At 58.3% G+C, this 19,174-nt stretch overlaps 1 protein-coding gene across 2 annotated transcripts in view; it reads right to left on the bottom strand.

The window, feature by feature from the left end:
* Positions 1-523: 523 nt before the first annotated feature.
* ST3GAL1 (ST3 beta-galactoside alpha-2,3-sialyltransferase 1) overlaps positions 524-19,174 on the bottom strand; it is an 89,548-nt gene continuing 70,897 nt past the window's right edge. For both annotated transcript variants that reach the window (XM_044244911.1, XM_044244912.1), the window contains exons 5-10: positions 18,199-19,110; positions 10,179-10,375; positions 9,099-9,278; positions 7,801-7,846; positions 6,025-6,144; positions 524-4,834 (exon numbers count right to left, since the gene is read on the bottom strand). In XM_044244911.1, the coding sequence (XP_044100846.1) occupies positions 4,661-4,834; positions 6,025-6,144; positions 7,801-7,846; positions 9,099-9,278; positions 10,179-10,375; positions 18,199-18,510 (1,029 nt within the window). In that variant the 5' untranslated portion in view covers positions 18,511-19,110 and the 3' untranslated portion in view covers positions 524-4,660. The remainder of the gene's footprint in view (positions 4,835-6,024; positions 6,145-7,800; positions 7,847-9,098; positions 9,279-10,178; positions 10,376-18,198; positions 19,111-19,174) is intronic.

Here is a 19,174-nt window from a genome sequence, read left to right as displayed (position 1 = left end):
AGGTCTCCTGAGTTGCCTTTTTTTTAAAAAAGATTTTACTTACTTATTTGAGATCCAGTAAGTATGAGCTTGGGGGGAGGCAGGGAGGCAGAGGGAGAGGGAGAAGCAGGCTTCCCGCCGAGCAGGGAGCCTGATGCGAGACTCAATCCCAGGAAGCCAGAACCGTGGCCTGAGCCCAAAGCAGACAGTTCCCCACCGACCGAGCCCCCAGGCCCCCTGAGCTGCTTCTCTTCTTGATTTCACACCCCCTCTGATGGCCGGTACCGTTTGGCAGAGGGGGCAGCTGAGATCCAGAGAGGTTTGGGGACCCATCGGAGTCACACAGCCGCAAGAGGCGCTGCGGCATCTGTGAGGCTCATGCTCTGAACCTCTGGGCCCGTGGTCGGGGCAGACACGAACCGAGGCGGCCCCCCAGCCGGTGTGCCACTGGGGGCCTTTTTTCAGGACTGAGAGTAAGCCCACTGGAAGCTGTGAGGGGAAGGAGGAAGGCGCGACCCTCGTAGACAGACGACGACCACGCCCGAACGATAAAATAGCTTTGTTTTAATTCACTCTGATTTGAATCATTGGAAATATTCCACAATAAATAAAACAGAGCAGAGGCTGGGGCAGGCCGACTCTTGCTACCGTCCTTCAAGATGCACCCCGATCGGCGTTCAGCTACCACACAGACACCGGAGCGAGGCAAGAGGGAAAAGAAAGTAAATTTCTTAAAAACACCAAACAAGGAACCAAACATGATTGCAAAGAACAGAAAGTGCTCAAGAAACTTTGGCTTTGAGGTGAATCTGGTGAGGGCCAGGCGCCGGTGGGCAGCCGTGTCTGTCCCCCAGGGCGGCCCCTCCTGATACGGACCCAGGGGGAAGCTGGTGTCTGGCTCAGGGCTGCCCGCAGGAGGGCACAGAGGGCAGTCCTGCCCTTTGAGAGAAGGGAGCAGCGGGGTCAAGTTCAACACCAGGGCCGGTGAAAGCGGACTCTCTCTTGAAACCCGTCAGCCCAGACCTCGGGAGAGGATGACCAGCTGGTGGCCCATGGGCACGTTTGCTTCCAACCAGAGGTCCATGATGGACATGACAATGACCTTGAGCTCTCCAGAGGGGCAAGGGCAGTGGATCATCTCTGATGGCCTGCGGCCAGCCATCTTTGGCTTGCGCTTCCCTGGAGAAAGTGGACGGACGGTGAGTTCTTTTCTGTTTTCCATTTTTGTGTTCAGGCTGCCTCGAAGAGAATTGTTAGACGCAAACATCACGGTTCTAATATTCTCTGTGATTCCACTGCACCCCGGAGCCAGAGGCCCCGTCCTTCTGGTAAGTTCTAACTTGCAAGGATCGTTCTCCCCACCTTCTTGCTGGCTTCCCCATTTTCAGTCCTATTTTCTTCAACCTGGCTTCTCCCACTAAGCGCATGCCCGGAAAAGCATCACTTTAAGAACTTTCTTGTCTGCCCTATGGCTCTGGAAGCCAGACGCTACAAACCAAACGCTCCCTGCTCTCTGCCCTAGCAGTAGATGGGGGCGGGGTGTGGGGGATGGGGATGGGAGTGGGGATGTGGACCCAGGTGCTGATTTTGCAAAGGTGACTGCAGCTCGAGAAAAATCAGTCTCCTGGCCCCACAGGGGTTGGGGAGAGTGCTGAGATCTCTCTTCCTCCTTGGCCCTAGTCTTTCTGGCTTCAGGCTCACACTGACCGCAGGTAGGGACACCTCTGCTCTCTGCCTCGGGCCCAGGACTGGTCTCCAGGGAGCTCTGGACCTGAGGAGCAGATGGAGAGCCCTGGGCTGGGAGCCCAGCACTGCAGTGGGCCCTTGAGAGCCTCCCCTGGGGACCTCACACCAAGTGCTCCATGGGAAATACTCTGGCTGGATTCTCAGACCCCTGGGGAGGACACCAGTCTTAAGCCCACCCATGCCTTCAGTCCCAGCCATGATGATGGGCGCTCTTCGGTGAAGACCCTGCCCCCTGGCTAAGCCAAGGAACACAAAGAGGTGCGGGGCGGGGGTGGGGTGGAGAGCAAGGCTGTCTCCCCCACGGGAGGGATGGTGGGAGGGGCAGACCCCGGAGCTGGCCAGGGCCACCACCACCAGCAGCCTCAGGAGGAGCCCAGCGGTTAGAGGCTGAGCTACCAGAAACCTCCACCAGCTCACTGTTCTCAGAGATGCTAGGCAGAACCCAGCAGGGAAAGGCCACCCTGGGATGCCTCAAACAGAAGAGCAATGACATTCTATTTCTGCTCCAAGTGTTTGACGTGTGCTTTCTGTCACAACCGGTTCATTTTTGCAAGTCATATTCCTTCTCTGGGCCTCGCTTTTCTCCTCTGTGAAATGGGAAGCCGGGAAGGCCTCTCAACAGCTCGAAGGGCCCAGCGGGAGGGAGGGAGAGACGGCCAGGATCAGGCAGCTGAGCCGGACCCCTCCTCGCTCTGGGGACTCGTTCGGACTCCGCCAAGCCCAGAGGCAGGTGGCACGTTCTGAACGTGTCGTCTCTGAGTGGACTCAGCTCCCGGGACTCGGGGAGGAGCTCAGGAGTCCTTTCTGCTCCCTGTCTCAGGGGACACTTTTCTCAAGGGATGAATCAGCCAACCAGCAGACACCTGCTTTAGTCTTTGGGGACTTATGATCAGAACGATGACCTCATCGTGACGTAGGAGCCTTGATCGGTCAGCAGAGTCTTACATTTTGGAGGATTTTCAAGCTGGAACTGGTTTTTGTTTGTTGGCTTGCTGTTACTTTGCTTTTTGTAAACGACTGCCTGGGTTCTGTGTCTTTGAGAATCTAGTGAAAACTACAGAAACTCTCCCCAGGAAAATGCTCCTACGCACAGGCTTGGGGGAAACACACAAATGGGGCATGCTATTTCTGGGGGCACTTGTGAATTGCCTGACACTCTCCGTGGCCCTGAGCTCCCCAGATGTCTCCCTCCCTGTTTACAGAAGGACAGACTGCAGCCGGGAGAACAGAGCTCGCCAGAGTATGGCAAGGAGCTCAGCAGACAGGCCCCGTGGCTCCAGAGACCGGCCTGCTTCCCTCTCCCCAGGGACACTGTCACGCATCCTCAAAGTCAAGTGGCCTAGAAGGGGAAAAGCTCTCAACAAGAAAAGTGCTTTCTCTGATTCAACATCAGTAGCGGGAGCCGACCGACCATCACCGTCCTCCAGCAGGTGCGACCCACTCCCCACCTGGCCCTAAGGGAGTCCCACTGCATTTTGGAGACTCTTCGCCTGAGACTGAACCCAGTCCGCAAGGACAGAGAAAGAAGGCGGAGCTGAAGGGAAGGAGGTACAGAGCCTCCATGAACCTCCCAACCCGGAACCCCGGGATCTGCCCAGTGGCAAACCCCCAAGCCCTAGATGCCTCCCACCCCAAAGCTGAGGATTCCCATGAGAATAGATTTAAGCTCCCTGTGCCCCGGCTGCCAGCTGAAGCAAGAGCAAGCTTAATTAAAACATTAGGACCAGCCACAGAGCCCCAAAGTGCACACAATCTCAGCTGAATTAAAAAAAAAAAAGAATCAATAAATAATCAGGTAGGCTGATGAGGACGAACCAGAGCAGCGCAGGGATGAGAGGGTGAGGTATGTCTTCTCCCGCTCTGAGGGTCACGTTCCCAGGATGGCCCTGCCTCCCCCAGGACACTGTGCAGGTGGCCAGGGAGGACTCGGCCCAGAGCGTGGGCTCCAGGGGAAAGTGCTGGCTGGTGGAGGTTCTGGGCGTGGGAGGTCATGGGCACCGAATCCAACCATCGGTGAACGTCAGAATGACCTCCTGCGGAGGATGTCTCTCTGGACAGTGTCGAGTGTCATCCTAACTTTGTTCCAGATCTGGCACCACCCCAGAAAACTAGAAAAGATGTCCCCGGCTCTGGAGCAGGGGGTTATGAGACCGGGGGTCCCCCAGTTCCCGAGTCGAGGCTTTTGCCTCATTTCAGCCAATGCGCACATTTCTCCCCCAAACACAAAGGCACATGGAAGTAGTCAGATCTGCTGTCAGCCATGATGATCGCAACCAAGATCGATCACTCCAGGAGATGTCAGCTTGGGAAGAAGTCCTCTGCGGAGTCTGCAGCACTTGGCCATGAAGACCTTGAGGCTGGGAAGCCCCTCCCAGCCACCAGAAACGAGCTTGGGGAAGACAGCACAGGTGGGGTGGTCGTGCCCAGTGAGGGAGGGGGCAGGCAGCGTGCAAAGAAAGGCGCCGTCTCGCCCCCAGGGTCCATGTGGTCCGATGGGGCTCTGTCCCGAGGTCCTCCTCACTCGGGAAGATCCCAGAGAGAATCAGAATCTGGGACTCAGCCCCGGACCCTGGGCAGAGGAAAGTCTCTGCCCATTCTCCCTGGGAAACTGTCCTTCACTTAGGAGCTTGGAGTCTTTGGTGTCTGCCCCCACCTCCACCAGAAAACAAAATGACTTGAGCATTTGGAGACTGGACTTCCCCCGCGTCTCCCCACCTTCTGCCAGCTCCAGGACAGCCCTGGGGCGGGGTCTCCCCATCGAGGACCAGTCCTGAGACTCGCTCTGCAGATGCTGCCAAATGCTGGGTGCGAGAGGCCATGAGGGGCCCCGGAACACACCTCCGAGAATGGCCCTCAAAGCCCCCTGGGCAGAACGGTTCCAGCGCGAGGCTGGGGCTGGCCACGGAGAGGCGGGTTCCGGGGCTTCTCGGCAGCATCATCTCCCCTTAAATATCCGGATTTTATTGATGGACGCCAAGGTGGCCGTCACGTTGGACTCGAAGTCTCCATCGTGCACCCCGGTCTTGCGAAAAGCCCCCGCCGAAGGGTTGTTCTCCCAGTAGTGATGCCAGTTCCCCTTACTGTCCGCCCCGAAGCCGTACAAGTCCACCTGTGGGGGCAAAGCACGGGTCAGAACCAGACAGCAGCGAGACAGGTGGCACCTCTAAGAAGGGGTGCCTGCGGGTAACCCCCAAATCCGCAAACACAGCGTCCGAAGAGTCACATAAACCCTTCCCCCCATACACCCTTCCAGTTCCTTACTGGACCTGCCAGGGCCTTTGTGAAGTAAAAGCAAGTTCTGTGAAAGTCAAGTGTGATGCCAGGAGGCACGATGGAGGCCCTGAGGGAGCTGGGGCAGGGGGACCTCCACCCCAGGGCTCCAGGAGGTGGGGGCAGGGGGAGGAGAGCAGGAAGGGGGGGGCCGCAGGGTGGTGGTGGTGAGAGCCAGGCTCCAGCCCTGCCCTACTTGCTGGTAGAGCCTGAAACTGCCACACCCTGTCAGAGCCTCACTTCCCTCATCTGGAAAATGGGGCCAAGAGGAACGACCCCATTGAGGCAGGTGGTAGGTGCTGATCGTCTTCTTCCCTGAGGCTAATTTCCACGTGGTCCAGGGGCCCTCCCTGGCCAGTGGGCGGGGGTGGGGGCTTTCCAGGATGTGACAAGCATTTACTGAGCACGTCCTCCGTGCCCAGCACTGCGCAAAGTACATCAGAGCTCAGGCAGACCTTCACCGCGGCCACCTGGGGGACGTAGGAGTCAGGTGTCAGACCTCGGAGCTCTGACTGACCATGAGCACCAGGGAGGGGAGGGGCGGGGCGAACCTCAGGGCTCCCGCCCACACAGGAAGGCGGAGGCCGGGGACTCCAGGCATCTGTGAGAGCCGGTGCCATTTGAACTGGGTCTCGGGAGATGAGATGAAGATGTGCAGGAAGGAATATTCGAGGGCCCTCCAGGGTAGGATCTGCCCTGTGATTCTGCCCCCATGTCTGAGATTCCACCCACTGGTTCCGCCTCTGCCTCGGGAGCCCGCGTGGAGGGAGCCGGGACCCTGGCTCCCGAGAATGTGCCCAGCGAACACTGCTACCCCGTGCAGCCCACTCTGAGCGCAGCGCTGGGGAGTCCAGCACGCTCCAGCGTGGCGATCGGCATCGGAGCTTCTGGAACAAGAGCTACGTCGGGGCCCTGGGGTGGGGATGGAGGTCGGCCCGATGGCAGAGGCTCTCACGGGAGCTCTCGGAAACGTGGCAGGAGAAGCCCTCATGGGCGGCTGGGTGGGCACGGGGCCGGGGGAGGGCGTACCTCATCGCAGATGTGCAGCGAGAAGATGACGGAGAGGATGCCCGTGGACGGGTACCGCCCGTGGCCCTGCAGCCAGCTGTCGAAGACGTACTTGATGAAGGCCGGGTGGTAGATCAGGATCTGCGGGAGGACACAGCCCTTCGTGAGCTGCTGCGAAGGACCCCTGCGCACCTGTAAGTCCTCCCCCTCCCCCGCAATGTTGTGGCCTTGGGGGACGGAGCCGTGCCCAGGATGAGCGCCCCCGAACTCGGGGCCTGACATGTAGTGGGAAGGACGGGCAGTTACCTAATCACGGGGCCTGGGAGGCTAAACCATAACTGTGAGACAGAGAGAAATGAAGCAGCGACACAGTAAAGCCCCAGAAGGGAGAAGCCTTGCTGAGGAGGAGACGTCCGGGTAACATTCCAGTCAGGCCAGGAAGGTTCTAGGGAACAGCACGAGGTAGGGACAGAGACAGCCCTGTCACCCAGCAGGAGACACAGGCACGGGGACACCCGTTCTGCCAGCGATGGGACTGAATGGTCTCCACGCCGTAACATGGCCCCATGTGCGAGGAAACTTGAACTCAGAGAGGCTAACGAGGCGCCCAGCGTCACACAGTCAGGCTGGCTGAGCCGGGAGGGGTCTGGTATCAGACCAGCCCTTAACACCACGCCCCCCACCCCCAGCGCTGCCAGGAGGACAGGGAAGGAGACCTCTCAGGCAGTAGATGGTGTGCATGTGTGTCCAGGAAGCCCCGCGCCCGACCCTAGGAAGAGACTGGAGCAGAGGACCGTGAGGGCTCTGCCGAACTGTTCCTCTCAGCCTGGCCTTCAGCCACGGGCATCTGGGAGGCTCTTCCCTCTTCCCACTCGGCCCTCCAGGGATTCCCACGTGGCTCCTCCCCAGGGCCGTGCGCCCGGCGCGAAGGGCAGGGGCTGGAGGCGCGGGGAGTGCTCGAACTCCAGACACACCGTGAAAGAGCTGTGTGTTCCCGAGCAAGTCACTTGGCCTCTCTGACCCTGATCTCACCAGGTGAAAAGCACACAGGGTGTGCCAAGAACAGTGTGGTAGATGCTTCTTTCCTCCTTCTGCCTTTTGCCCAGGTGCTGGCCAGCCCCATCCCGGGGATGCCACTGGGGAAGATAGAGTTGGGGGCCGAAAGGTGAGGTCTGGCCTTGAGAAGCGCACACCGTGTGTACAACACCGGTGTGTACTGTAAGGCCGCGGGCACCCGCATCGCTGGAGGGCCGGCAGAAGCCCGGGTGGCTGGGCCATGCCCTCCCTGCAGAGTTTCTTTTTTCTTTTTCTTTTTTTTTTTTTTAAAGATTTTATTTATTTATTTGTCAGAGAGAGAGGGAGAGAGAGCGAGCACAGGCAGACAGAGAGGCAGGCAGAGGCAGAGGGAGAAGCAGGCTCCCTGCCGAGCAAGGAGCCCGATGTGGGACTCGATCCCAGGACGCTGAGATCATGACCTGAGCCGAAGGCAGCTGCTTAACCAACTGAGCCACCCAGGCGTCCCTCCCTGCAGAGTTTCTGACACAGCAGGTCTGGGCTGGGCTCGAGGGTCTGAGGCTAGGGCTGTATCCTAGCGAGGCTGCTGGGCCAGGGTCCCCCATGTAGAAACTGTCCCAGAATCTGTCTGTGGAGCAGGGAAGCTGCCTAGGGGCTCCGGCATCCACCAGCCCATGGGCCCCAGGGGCTCTTGGCAGCCAGGTGCCGGCAGAAGGGAGATGGGGCTCTCCGCCATGGAACTGAGCCTCAGCTCAGAGGACAAGGGCCTGAGCCTCAACTTACCTTATTCTTTTTCACTTTGATCTTTGCGGGGACAGGAACGTAGGTGCTGCAGGTGGAGAAAGAGCGGGTGGTCAATGTGGCTAGGGGCCCAGGCTGCCCGCATGCCCCTGGGGGGATGGATCCTGGACAGGGCAATAGGGACGCCACCTCCTCCTGTAGCAGTGGCCCACTATGGACACCAGAGGGCGCGCTTGGCTAACTCTAGAAAATTTTCAAACTGCTGCTTCCCCCTGCACCCCCCACCCCCAAGAAGTTGAGGACTGGGGGACTTGCTCCTAGCAAGCCCGAAGAAGCACAGCTCAGGGCTGCGGCGCTGAATGATGAGCCCTACAAAGACCCCCTTTCCATCTGCGAGGTTACATGTGCCCCAAGATGAAGGTGCAAATGCCCAGCCACCTGACCTTAAGTCAGATCTAATGGGGGCAATTCCCGCTCCTGATCCTGGGGTGGGAGGGGAGAGCAGCTGAGCGCAGGCCTGGCCCCCTCACCCCTGCCCAAGCCCACTTCCCTCACTGCCTTCCTGAGAGGGCGGCCCCCAGCTTCCCGTACCCCAGTCCATCAGGCTTCCTGGCCGGGCCTCAGACTGGGAGGTGTCTGGCCATTTGGACAGCAAAGCCCTTTCTTTCCAGGAAGAGTAGGGAACTAGGAATATGACCCAGATGCCAGCCTGGCTTCCAGGTAGGGCTGCGTGCTGGGGCAGGCCTCTGTGTCCCCCTGGGAGAAGGGAGACGAAGGAATGAGCAGTGTGGGAATTCGAGTAGACAACCAGAGCCCAGGGTGCAGGGCACTGCCTGGGACAAAAAAGCCACTCGGATATGAGCCCCAGGAAGGGCCGGCACGCTGCCTCCCAGCCTGCCCCCACCGCCATCCATGGCTACTTTTATAGCTTCAAAAGCAGGGGCGCTGTCCCCCTCAGGGTGCAAGGCAGAGACAGGAAGGGGGCAGAACAGGACTCTCATGTGTGGGGAGTTCTTTCCAAGTTCTTCCCAGGGGAGCCCCTCCTCCCCAGGAGTTTCCAGGAAGCCTTGGAGGCCTGTCCCGGACTCGTGACCAGGCAGATTGTGGTTACCCATGGGTGTTTGGAGCTCAGAGAGGGAAGGGACCAGGAGCTGCTGCAGGCTGGGTAGGGGCCAGGGGCTGGCAGGCTGGTGCATTCCAGAAGCAAGTCTGGTGATGGGGGGGTGGCGTTCTGGTGTAGGAACAGCATGGTGGGGGGAACTGAGGGTCCATGGGGGGGTAGACAACGGCTTCCACGCCAAACCCCTCCCCAGCCCCCAAGCCCCAGCCTTGGGACTCACTGAGAGATGGTGCCCGTGGTGGTGGCACTGATCACCCACTCCAGGTCGGTGGTCTTGAAGGGGACCAGGACCATGCTGACATTCTCCGCCAGCTCCCTGAAGCTCTCGGGGTATACCAGATGGTGAGTGGTCTTGCTCCCAACATCCATCTCAAAGCCCACCGTGGGGGCCTTGTTCATCCTGGGGGAGAAGGGACAGAGGGACACGCATCGCATCGCACGGGCGCTGCTTCGGGGCCCCAGCTCCCTCAGCTGTGAAACAGAGATGATTAAGAGGCAACTAGAAAGCTTTTGCTATCTCTGTCTCTTCAGGATCTCCAGTGAGCCTGATTGTTGCCACTGTCGCGGACCTACCGTGCACAAGGCACCCTTCCGACCCAGGAAGGCGCCGAGTTGCACCTTAATGACAACCATGCCCGGGAGGTATCCCGTGCTCCTATTCCATGATGGAAGAAACCGGAATGCCAAGAATTTGTCCCAGGACACAGAACTAGCAGGTGGCAGCCTTGATCGTGGGTCTGTCTGACCCAGAACCCAAGGGTGCACGCCAGGCTCACCGAGGCTCCGAGAAGCCAGGCTCATGCTCTGAGCACATAAATGCAGAGAGCCCAGGAACAGGAGATGATTGGCTTGGGAACGGCAGCCCCACTGCCGAGTGAACAGTGGGGTGGAGATGACAAGAAACCCAGGATACACATCTTCCTGGAGGATCTATTTTATTTGGAGATAAGGAAACGTATTTGTTAAAAGTGTATAGTTTTATTATGGCTTAGATTCCAAAAGGGGGCTGAATTTTAGAGATTAAACCAGTCTTCATAGAAATCTTGCCCTCTCTCCAGGCCCCTATGGGCCGACCTCCTGGCCTGCTGGCATCCTCCCTTGTAGGATTTCCCAGCTGGGTCCAGAGAGGCATGGTCGGTCCGCCTCCTTCCTATGATGCACCACCGGGGAAATTGAGAACTTTGGGAGGCAGTGGGGGTGCTGGGTCCATGGGGAAGTCTGGGCATGCTAGCACGGGGGTCCTGACCTCCTGGTCCTGAGCCGAGGGGTCTCTAGTGGCTCCGAGGGTCCAGGCACTCACCTGAGCACGAAGTCGTGGCTGTCGATCTGAGGCCCATACCACGATTCCTTCAGGTTGCCGGAGTTGCCCACCACGGCACAGCGCCGGCAGCCCACAGACCTCTTCTCCAGCAGGGGGTCCACGTTCCCGGGCACCACCTGGAACAGCTCCCTGATGGTATCGTTCAAGTTATTGGGCTGCTTCTCCCGCTGGAGCTTCTGCGGGCCGAGAACAGAAGGAGAAAGGTCAGCCCGTCTGTGCTGCCTCTGGCTGGGGCCACTCAGCCGCCCCCATGCTGGGCCCCAAGCCCCCCACTTGTGCTCAATGGACCCCTCCTTGGTACCTTCCTTTCTGCTGGGCACCTGGAGACCCACCAGAAGCCCGGGAGCCGCTCAAGGGAATGGGAAGGAGATCACTCCCTCGTTCTGCAAATGCTTTCTGAGCACCAGCTACGTGCCCACGACTCCACTGGCCACTTAGTCAATGACACTGGGTGAGAGGAGAAGGGTCAGGTGACCCTCCAAGGCCACCTCCCCGGCCTTGGCTCCCTTCATCCTCCTGCCCACCGCCGGGGGACCACTGGGCTCCAGGCAAGACCAAAAAACCAGCCTTTTGCTGGATGCATCAAGGCTTTCGACGTCTGTCTAGCACATTGTTTGCATCCTCTGAGACCGAGCTCCGGGTTTCCGACTTCCTCACTCATGGTAAAACCGGGAGACCTTTCCTAATTAAGCAGTGTCACCTCTGACCCTGTGACCAACCTCGGGCACACCGCATCCCATCTGAACAGCAGATGAGGAGGACACTGTGGGGCCCAGACTGGTTGAACCCTGTGTCCCACATCCAAACCGGGATTTGAACCCAGGCTTTCAGAAACCCACTTAAAAGTCCCTCCCACAATACTGCCCCTGTCTCAGACCATTGGAACCTCGACCTTCAGAAAGTGCAGTTCCTGGAGCTGCAGGGGCTGGGGCGGGGGTGTGTTGGGCAGGAGAGGGGCTGTGGGGTGAGTCCCATCAGCCTCTCCCAGCCCCAGCCCCAGCGCCAGCCCCAGGGTAGTGGCTGGCAGAGAAAAGAGGTTACAGCTCGCTGTGGCCATTGTCCAGGGGATTCGTGGCAGGGCCCATGGGGGGATACAGGCATGCAGCCCCTGCCCTGAGATGGAAGGAATCAGATCTCCAAAGGAGGGGCACACCAGGGGTGTGGTTCCTCTAGTGGAAACCTTCAGCGTCTCTCAGACAAGCCGCGGGAGAGCTGCAGGCAACAGGGTCTGGACCACTCACCACACCCCCAGGAGGGTACAATAAATGAGAGAAAGTGAAACAAGTGTTGGAGAGGATGCAAGAAAGGGGCACACTCGGCCATTGCTGGTCGGCATGGAAAATGGTGTGGCCACCGTGAAGAACCCACATAGAACACCACAGAAGCCACAGTTTCTGCTCCCAAGTCTACACCCGAAAGGACTGAAAGCAGGGTCCCGCACAGAGCCCCGCACACCCACGTTCACGGCAGCGTTATTCACCAGAGCTAAAAGCTGGAAAGCGACCCACGCGTCCACTGGCAGGTGACCGGATGAAATAGGTGTGGCACGTCGCACAGTCATGAACAAGAAGGGAATTCATGAGCTGACTCAGGGGGGAGTCTGTGCTTCTCGCTCTGCCTCTGCCCCTCCCTCTGCTTGTGACTCCTCTTTCTCACAAATAAATAAAATCTCAAAAAAGAAAAAAAATAATAAAGGAAGCGCTGGGACTTGGAAACACGCTTACTGACCTATGCCAGACACAGGAGGACAAATACGGTAGGATTCCACTATATGAGGTCCCCTAGGGGAGCCAAATGCATCGCATGGAAGGTGGAAAAGGCAGTCAGCGGGGTGCCTGGGTGGCTCAGTGGGTTAAAGACTCTGCCTTTGGCTCAGGTCATGATCCCAGGGTCCTGGGATCGACCCCGCATCAGGCTCTCTGCTCAACAGGGAGCCTGCTTTCTCCTCTCTCTCCTCTTTCTCTGCCTGCCTCTCTGCCTACTTGTGATTTCTGTCTGTCAAATAAATAAATAAAATCTTTAAAAAAAGAAAAGGAAAAAGAAAAAGAAAGGCAGTTAGCTCGGGGGGGGGCAGTTTGCGTTGAACAGAGGCGGGGTTTGCGGGCACAACAGAAGAAACACTGGCTCTGGACGGCGGGGTTGGTCGTAGAACAGTGGGAACATCCTCAATGCCACTGAGCTGTACACGTACAAATGGTCACAACGGTAAACATTATGTTATGTACATTTCAACACAATAAAACGGAACAATCCCCAGATTAAACACCTGCTTGCGGTAAGATCTCCTGGGGCAGCTCCAAGCTCCCGGATGGGCGGCCACCCAGGATCTTGCTAATTCAAATGGCCTGACTCAGTGGGACCGGCCTGAACCCAGGATCCCACACTTCCAGCGGGCTCCCGGGTGGTGCTGCCGGTGCAGGTGGAGGACCCCGTCCATACTGTCCTGGAGGCACGTCCCCGTGCTCTGAAGTCTTGAGGCCCCGGGAGATGGGACTTAGGGAGCACAGCACTGCGGTGTCTTAACCCGGCTACGGCTCTTACTCATTTTTAATGTCTCACTTCAGGGGAAAAAAAAAAAAGTTCATTTTAAAAGGAAATCTCCCATCCCTACCGCAAGTGGAAAGCAAGGATTACTTGGCAGAAGTTAAACAAAGTAATCGCACCAAACAATGTTATCTGATTCCCGTTCAGACTGTCACTGGCCCGGGCACGCTGCCCACGCTTCACTAGAAGCAAGGCGGCACAGGACTGGACAAGTGCGTCACCAAGCACGGGGGCGGATTAAAGTCCTTGCAACTGCACAGCAAGAGAATCATTGCAGACTCCGTGGACTCCCTTCCTCGTGCTGGGATGTGAGGGTCTTGAATGCCCGGCCCCGCCATCACCTGGGATCTCGAGGCCGGCGACATCCCGTCGGCGACCTCGAATCTGCTGTAGTGCTTTGCCGTCAGGAGTGGAGACTGAGGCCCAGAGGGGAGACGGGCGAGGCCATCGGGCACGTGCACCCACACGTCCGCAGCGGAACCAGCCAGAGCTTGGGTGGGAAACTTCTGCAGGAGAATCCTAACTTGTGCACCTGCCCGCTGGGTCGGATGGGGCAGGGTCCTCAGTGCTCATCTGTGTCCCTGTGCCCGTCTCCCTTGGGAAGGGATACTCCAATTTCCCTCTCATAACTCCCTTTGCCTCTCACAGCAAAGGGACCACTAGGCTGCTAACTCGCCCGCAGGAGGGAATACTGAGAAGTTCAAAGACAACCTCCCTGTCTCACTCCTCTGCAGGAACTTCCAAGTATCCTTCTTGGTCAGCGCCCCGCAGGAGCCTGCCCGCTGGGGTCAGGGCTCCTGGAGGCCGCCCTGTGACTTCAGGCAGGGCCGGGAAGCAGAGGTTGGAGTCAGGGCTGCAGCTGCGTGGGGTGGGCGCCGACTGCAGCGAGGGACGGGGCGACATGATCTCCATGGCAGGGTCCACTTCAGCGGGCGGGGGCCAGGGAGGCACACGTCCTGGCACACGCACACTCGGGCCACAGATGGGGAAGAACTATAGGGGAGCCTCGAGGCATGATGTCTGGCCTTCTGCACCTCCTGTCCCAACCCCCCTGAGTGTGTTGGAAGGGCATATCCTCCCCCTACCCCTGTCCTGCCTTTCTGCTCCGCCAGTGAACCTTGCTCCTCCTTCCAGTCCAGCTCGCCCTGCGGCACCTGCGAGGCCTCCCACAGTCCCCCCAAAATACTGGTCTCTGCCTTATGCATGTGCTTGGCACGCAGGACCCTCGCCACAGGCATCGTGTAATCCCCGGCTGCTGTGGGCTTGTCTGTCCCGCCCCCTGGGCGGCTGAGCAGCAAGCACCGACGGACAGACAGACACCCACTCAGGGTGCTGAGCAAGCACATGACCTCCAACGGGGTTGACACCCACCGGACCCAGCACAGCAGAGCACCCCCCCCAATGCTCCAGATGCCGCGTGCGTGCGGTGGGCAAGTTAGAGCAGGCTCGTGTGCCCGCCTGTGAGGCCTCGTCATAGGTGGAAGCCTGTGTTCTGTGGCTCTTCTTCTTCTTCTTCTTTTTTTTTTTTTTAAGATTTTATGTTTTTATTCAAGAGTGATGGAGAGAGAGAGAGAAAGAGAGCGCAAAGAGGAAGGGAGAAGCAGACGTTGGCTGAGCAGAGAGCCTGACGTGGGGCTCGAACCCCGGACCCTGGGATCATGACCTGAGTAGAAGCCACCCAGGAGCCCCCCGTGGTCCATCCATGCCAGGCCCCGCTCAAAGAACATCACAGGCGTTTCCTCATTCACTCCCCATAACTGTCCTTTGAGCAAGGTGGTATGACGTACCCATTTTACAGCTGAGCAAACTGAGGTTCAGCGAGGTGGAGTGGATGGCCCAGAGGCCCCAAGATAGCCTGAATACCCCGGCCTGACTCCAGAGCTTGTCTCTGCACTGGAACGTGATCCGACTGTGCCCCTCACCAGTGAGGCAAGCCTGACAAGTGGAAAACGAGGGGTCCTCACAGGGTGTGGTGAAGCTGGGGGGGTGGGAGGGCAGTGCTGGAAGCGAGGCCTGGGGCCCCGAACAGAGCGGCACCTGGCGTCAGGCGGCGGGTATTACTGTCTTCCGTGCACTGAGCACTGTGCTTGGGGCAGGAAGATGTGGGCGGGGCAGAAGGCAGGGGCAGACGGAGCGGGAGGGCCCAACAGTGTGTGGAAATGTGGCCTCGGCAGAGGGGACCCTTGTCCTCATGACTGGGACACAGGCGGGAGGAGAGGGTCATGGGCAGGTTGGGGCCAGCCCAGGGGTGGCCCCGTGTGATTGCTCCTGTTCTCCTGCTCCCGCGGGAGCTTACATCTGCCCTGTCTCCTTTGCCTACCGGGACTGTGATGCCCATTGATGGCAGCCTTGAAGCTCAGAGGCAGGGTGGGAGCTCGAGACCGCGCAGTTCTGGCCTCAGACTCCTCCTGGCTCAGCGGGCTGGCCGCTCTCCTTGACACTGCCGCCACCTGTTTCCCAAAGAAAGCACCCCTCCTTCACTGGGCTGGGGCTCCCTCGCACAGTCTAAGTAGGAGAACACGACTCGGGTCATCTGCTCTACCCCAGGGCTCCCAGGGGCCTAGCGCAGAGAGAGTCTAGGGAGAGTGTGGGCTTGCCTCCTGGGCCCCGTGGCACCAGCCACCTGCCGCTGGCTCTCTGCCAGCTGAGGGCCCTACAGCGGGGCTTCCAGTGGGCTCCCGCCAGGCTCCGAATGTGTGCAAGACAGGGGCTCTATGGTTGGGGTCCTGGGTCTGGATCTGTCCACAAGATTGTCCCGGTTCCCTGGGAGGGGGGAGCTGGCAGGGCTGTGATGCATCTTGGAATTCCCAGGGTGGTTTTGATTTCAAATATTCCATGTCTCCACCTGGAGAACAGGAGATCTTGTCCGACGTGGTATCCTGATTCTCTACTCAGGACGTGTGGCCTCTGTGTCATCTAGGCACCCAGAAGCTTTAAAGCCCTCCTCCTTTCTATCGATTTCTGTTCCCAAGGGCTCTCTATCCCCACCATACACCCCTTCCAAGCGGCCACCGGGGCTGAGCTCCTGGAGAGAGAGGCTACCAAGGAGGGCTGGGGTTGGGACATGGGAGACAAGTTGATAAAATACCAACAGTCACTTGGAAAAATGTTCAGCCTTGATAAGCGCTGGGGCGCGGGGAAGCAAATTCATTATCACTTGCCCATTCCGCCAGCAAGAATAAATACAGGTGTTACAAACGAATGTTCGTGACTCAGATGAAGAGGTTCCTCGAGAGCCCTCTTGATGAGACCAAGAAAGTCGGGAGCAAAAGCCAGGAATGGTGAGGGCACATCCCACTTCCTAAGTCTAGAAGGCACAGAGCAGTTTCTGCAAAGACACACAGATTATAGCAGGAGATTGATTTTTTTTTAATATATATACTTTTTTATCCATCCCGGGCTAAGCCAGCCTGAGAGTGTTAGAAGCGGCTCTCCCCGAGGACCTTTGGGAGGGGAGTAGATGAAGTCGTCCTGGCTACCCACTCTAGAAGTTTCTTACCGGTACCTCCAGGTACGGAAGGCTGGATGGAACGTGCTCTTTGGAGCAAGTCACCGTTCTTTTCCGGGTTTTCACTTCCCTTCCCCACCCACCGAGGTTATGGGGGCAATTCTGCAGCCCCTTGTCTCCTGCCAGGGTCGGCCGGCAATATCTGGAGACATTCTGGGGCTCACAGCAGGGGGGTGGGTGACGCCAGCATCTCGTGGGTAGAAACTGGGGATGCTGCTAAACATCTCCCGATGGGCAAGGCAGCCCCAGGAACAGAGATGTAGCCACCCCAGCTGTCACCAGTGCGAGGTGGAAATCCCGCTCTAATCTTTCTCAAGCCTGGTCCGCTGCCTCCCATAGCAGACACCGGAATCTTCAAGAGAGTGACGACCCTGCCTATTCTCTCTCCCACCTCCCCAGGACCCACCCCAGGACCTGCACACCGAGGGTCTCAACACAGCTCAGCGAACCAAGACTGAGCCTGCGCATTCCGACTCCCACCTTCTGAGTCACTGCAGACTCTTCCAATCTGCTCAAAGAGACGGTAAGCTCCCCAGAGTGCCAGAATTGCTTAGAGTTGCTGACTGGGAAAGCCAGCCTCCTGCAGGAAGCCCCCCCTGATTTTCTCAGCCTACACACAATTCTAACTTCTTAACATGACCTTGTTCACATTGCCAGGCTGATGCACACTGGTCCCTGGGCCTGGAGAGCCCTTCCTGTGCTCCCCACCGGGACAACCTCTCTGAGTCCTTTAGGAGGAGCTCCATCACAGTCCCTTCTGGGGAGCCTTCTCTGACAGCTCTCACTCCAGCCCTAAGGTAGGGTTGGGAGCCCCTGCTCTGCGCCTCTGGATCCCCTCTTCCCTTCCGAAACATCACCTATGACCCCAGCCTGTGGCTGGCTGTCTCCTCCTCTCTAGCCACCCTGGCAACCCAAGAAAGGGAAGACTAGTTTTTCAATTTCATTATATCGACACTTGGCATATAGTAAGTGCCCAATAAATCCGCAAGGAGTTAATTCTTTCTCACCCCCTTCACTCTATTTTGGAGTTCAACCCCCTAAATAACCTTTCAAACCCCTCAATCGGATCCTGGGACTCCTCTCAGATTCACAGCAGCTTCCTGTTGCACAAAAATCAAACCAGAAATCCTACTGTGGGGGTTTCCCACTGCCGGGGCCCTGTTCCTCCAACAGAACCCTGCGGAGGCCTCCCCAGGGCTCCTATGCTGGCTGCTGCCATGACCCGGAGCACATTCTCTGGATCCTTCTATGCCCAGTGCCTTCTACCTCCAGGGTCTTAGCTCAAGTCCTGCCTCCTCAGAGCCCTTCCTCGATGACCCCATTTACAGAGGCCCCGGGCCCCCAGGCTCTAGCACAAACCTCCTGTGACCTCCCTCAGGGCATTTCCAGCTGAGTCAGTCTTCTGGTTTCTCATCTATCTCCCTCAGCCAGGAAACAGTTCCCTGAGAATGAGGACCTGGTCTCTTTTCTGCATCTCGGAATCTGTAGTGCAGGGAACCAGTGGTCTCCACAAAGGTATGTCCAAGCCCAACTCCCCGTGAACGGGACCTGGTGGGAACAGGTCTTTACCGTGTTAAGTTAGAACATCATGAGATGGGATCATCCCGGATTTAGGGGGCCCTGAACGGAGGAACAGGTGGTCCTGCCGAGATAGGCGGAGAGAGACCCAGAGGAGGGGTCAGGTGGAGAGGGAGGCAGAGCCTGGCGTGGTCTGTCTGTTGTTTTAAGTCACCCAGCTGGTGGCCGGCAATCTGCTCCAGCAGACACGGGGAACGCATAGGGACGCTCGGCTCTGATTTACACAGAGCGGGTCTTCCATGAACAGCTGTCGCACAAACGAACGATGCCTCCATCCCGACCCCTGCTAAGCACCCCGCCCCCACCCCCCGTGCAGCCCACGGCCGCGCCCCACCGGGCCCCCAGACGCACGCCCAGCCCGGCTCTCACCAGCCACCAGCTGTAGGTGTCCTCCTCCAGGAGCGCGTTCTGCGCGGTCAGCAGCGGCTGCATGGACCGGTTGAACCTCTCGTCGAACCAGGCCGACACCCTCTCCTGACCCACGCAGCGGGCGCAGGTGCAAGGCCTGTGCGCGTACTTCATGAGCTTCTTGAAGTTCTCCGAGAGCTCTACGACCATCTGCTTGGGAAACCAGGCGGCGGTCACCATGGTGTGGGAGTAGTTCAGGAAGAAGGAGGTGAGGAAGATGAAGAGGACGAGGAAGGTGAGCACTTTGAGCGTCCTCTTTCTCAGGGTCACCATTTCTGCGCTCCGGACTGGCGCCTCCCGGGGCTGGCGGGGCTGGAGGAAGTCACGCCTGGCGGAGGGGGAATTCGGAAGAAAGTCCCAGAGATGGAGGCCCGCTCACAAGGCGAGGCAGGGATTCCCAGGGGGGCCTCCAGGCCTGCGAGGGCCGACTTCACTCCTGCCCGGCGATGGCCACGCCAGGGTGTGGGACATCACCCTGTGACAGTCAGAGGCTAAGTGGACCCCTCTGGGGGGTTGCGGCTTCTTGCATATAATTTGTCCTTTCTGGAAAAAAAGTAGGTGGCTTTGTCAGCAGTCCTGAAACAGCCGACAATGTCTCTTAAAGCTTTAATCAAACTTAGTAGAATGACCTCCTTTCACATCCACAGGGGTTGAGGGGTAATTAATCTTGGTGACAGTGCAAGGACTCTTTGGGGTGAAGACCTCGGAGGAAGGGTCACGGTGCGGGACAGAGGGATGCTGTCTTCGCCACTGTGCTCCAGAAAGGGTGATGGGTGATGATGCTTAATCAGAAGCGGGTCTTTCCCCTGCTGTGACCAGAGATGTGGCCATCCAGCAGCACGCCGGAGGGAGGCACTGAGGCTTGTCTGTCATCTGCACAGAAAAGGAGGAAGAAAACAGGATGAAATTCTATTACCTTGGAATATTTCCTTTCTGT

Source organism: Neovison vison, chromosome 4 (genome assembly GCF_020171115.1).
Source record: "Neovison vison isolate M4711 chromosome 4, ASM_NN_V1, whole genome shotgun sequence".
Lineage (NCBI taxonomy): Eukaryota > Metazoa > Chordata > Mammalia > Carnivora > Mustelidae > Neogale > Neogale vison.
The sequence above is the reverse complement of the archived record's forward strand: the minus strand, read 5'-3'. Positions and strand labels throughout refer to the sequence as shown.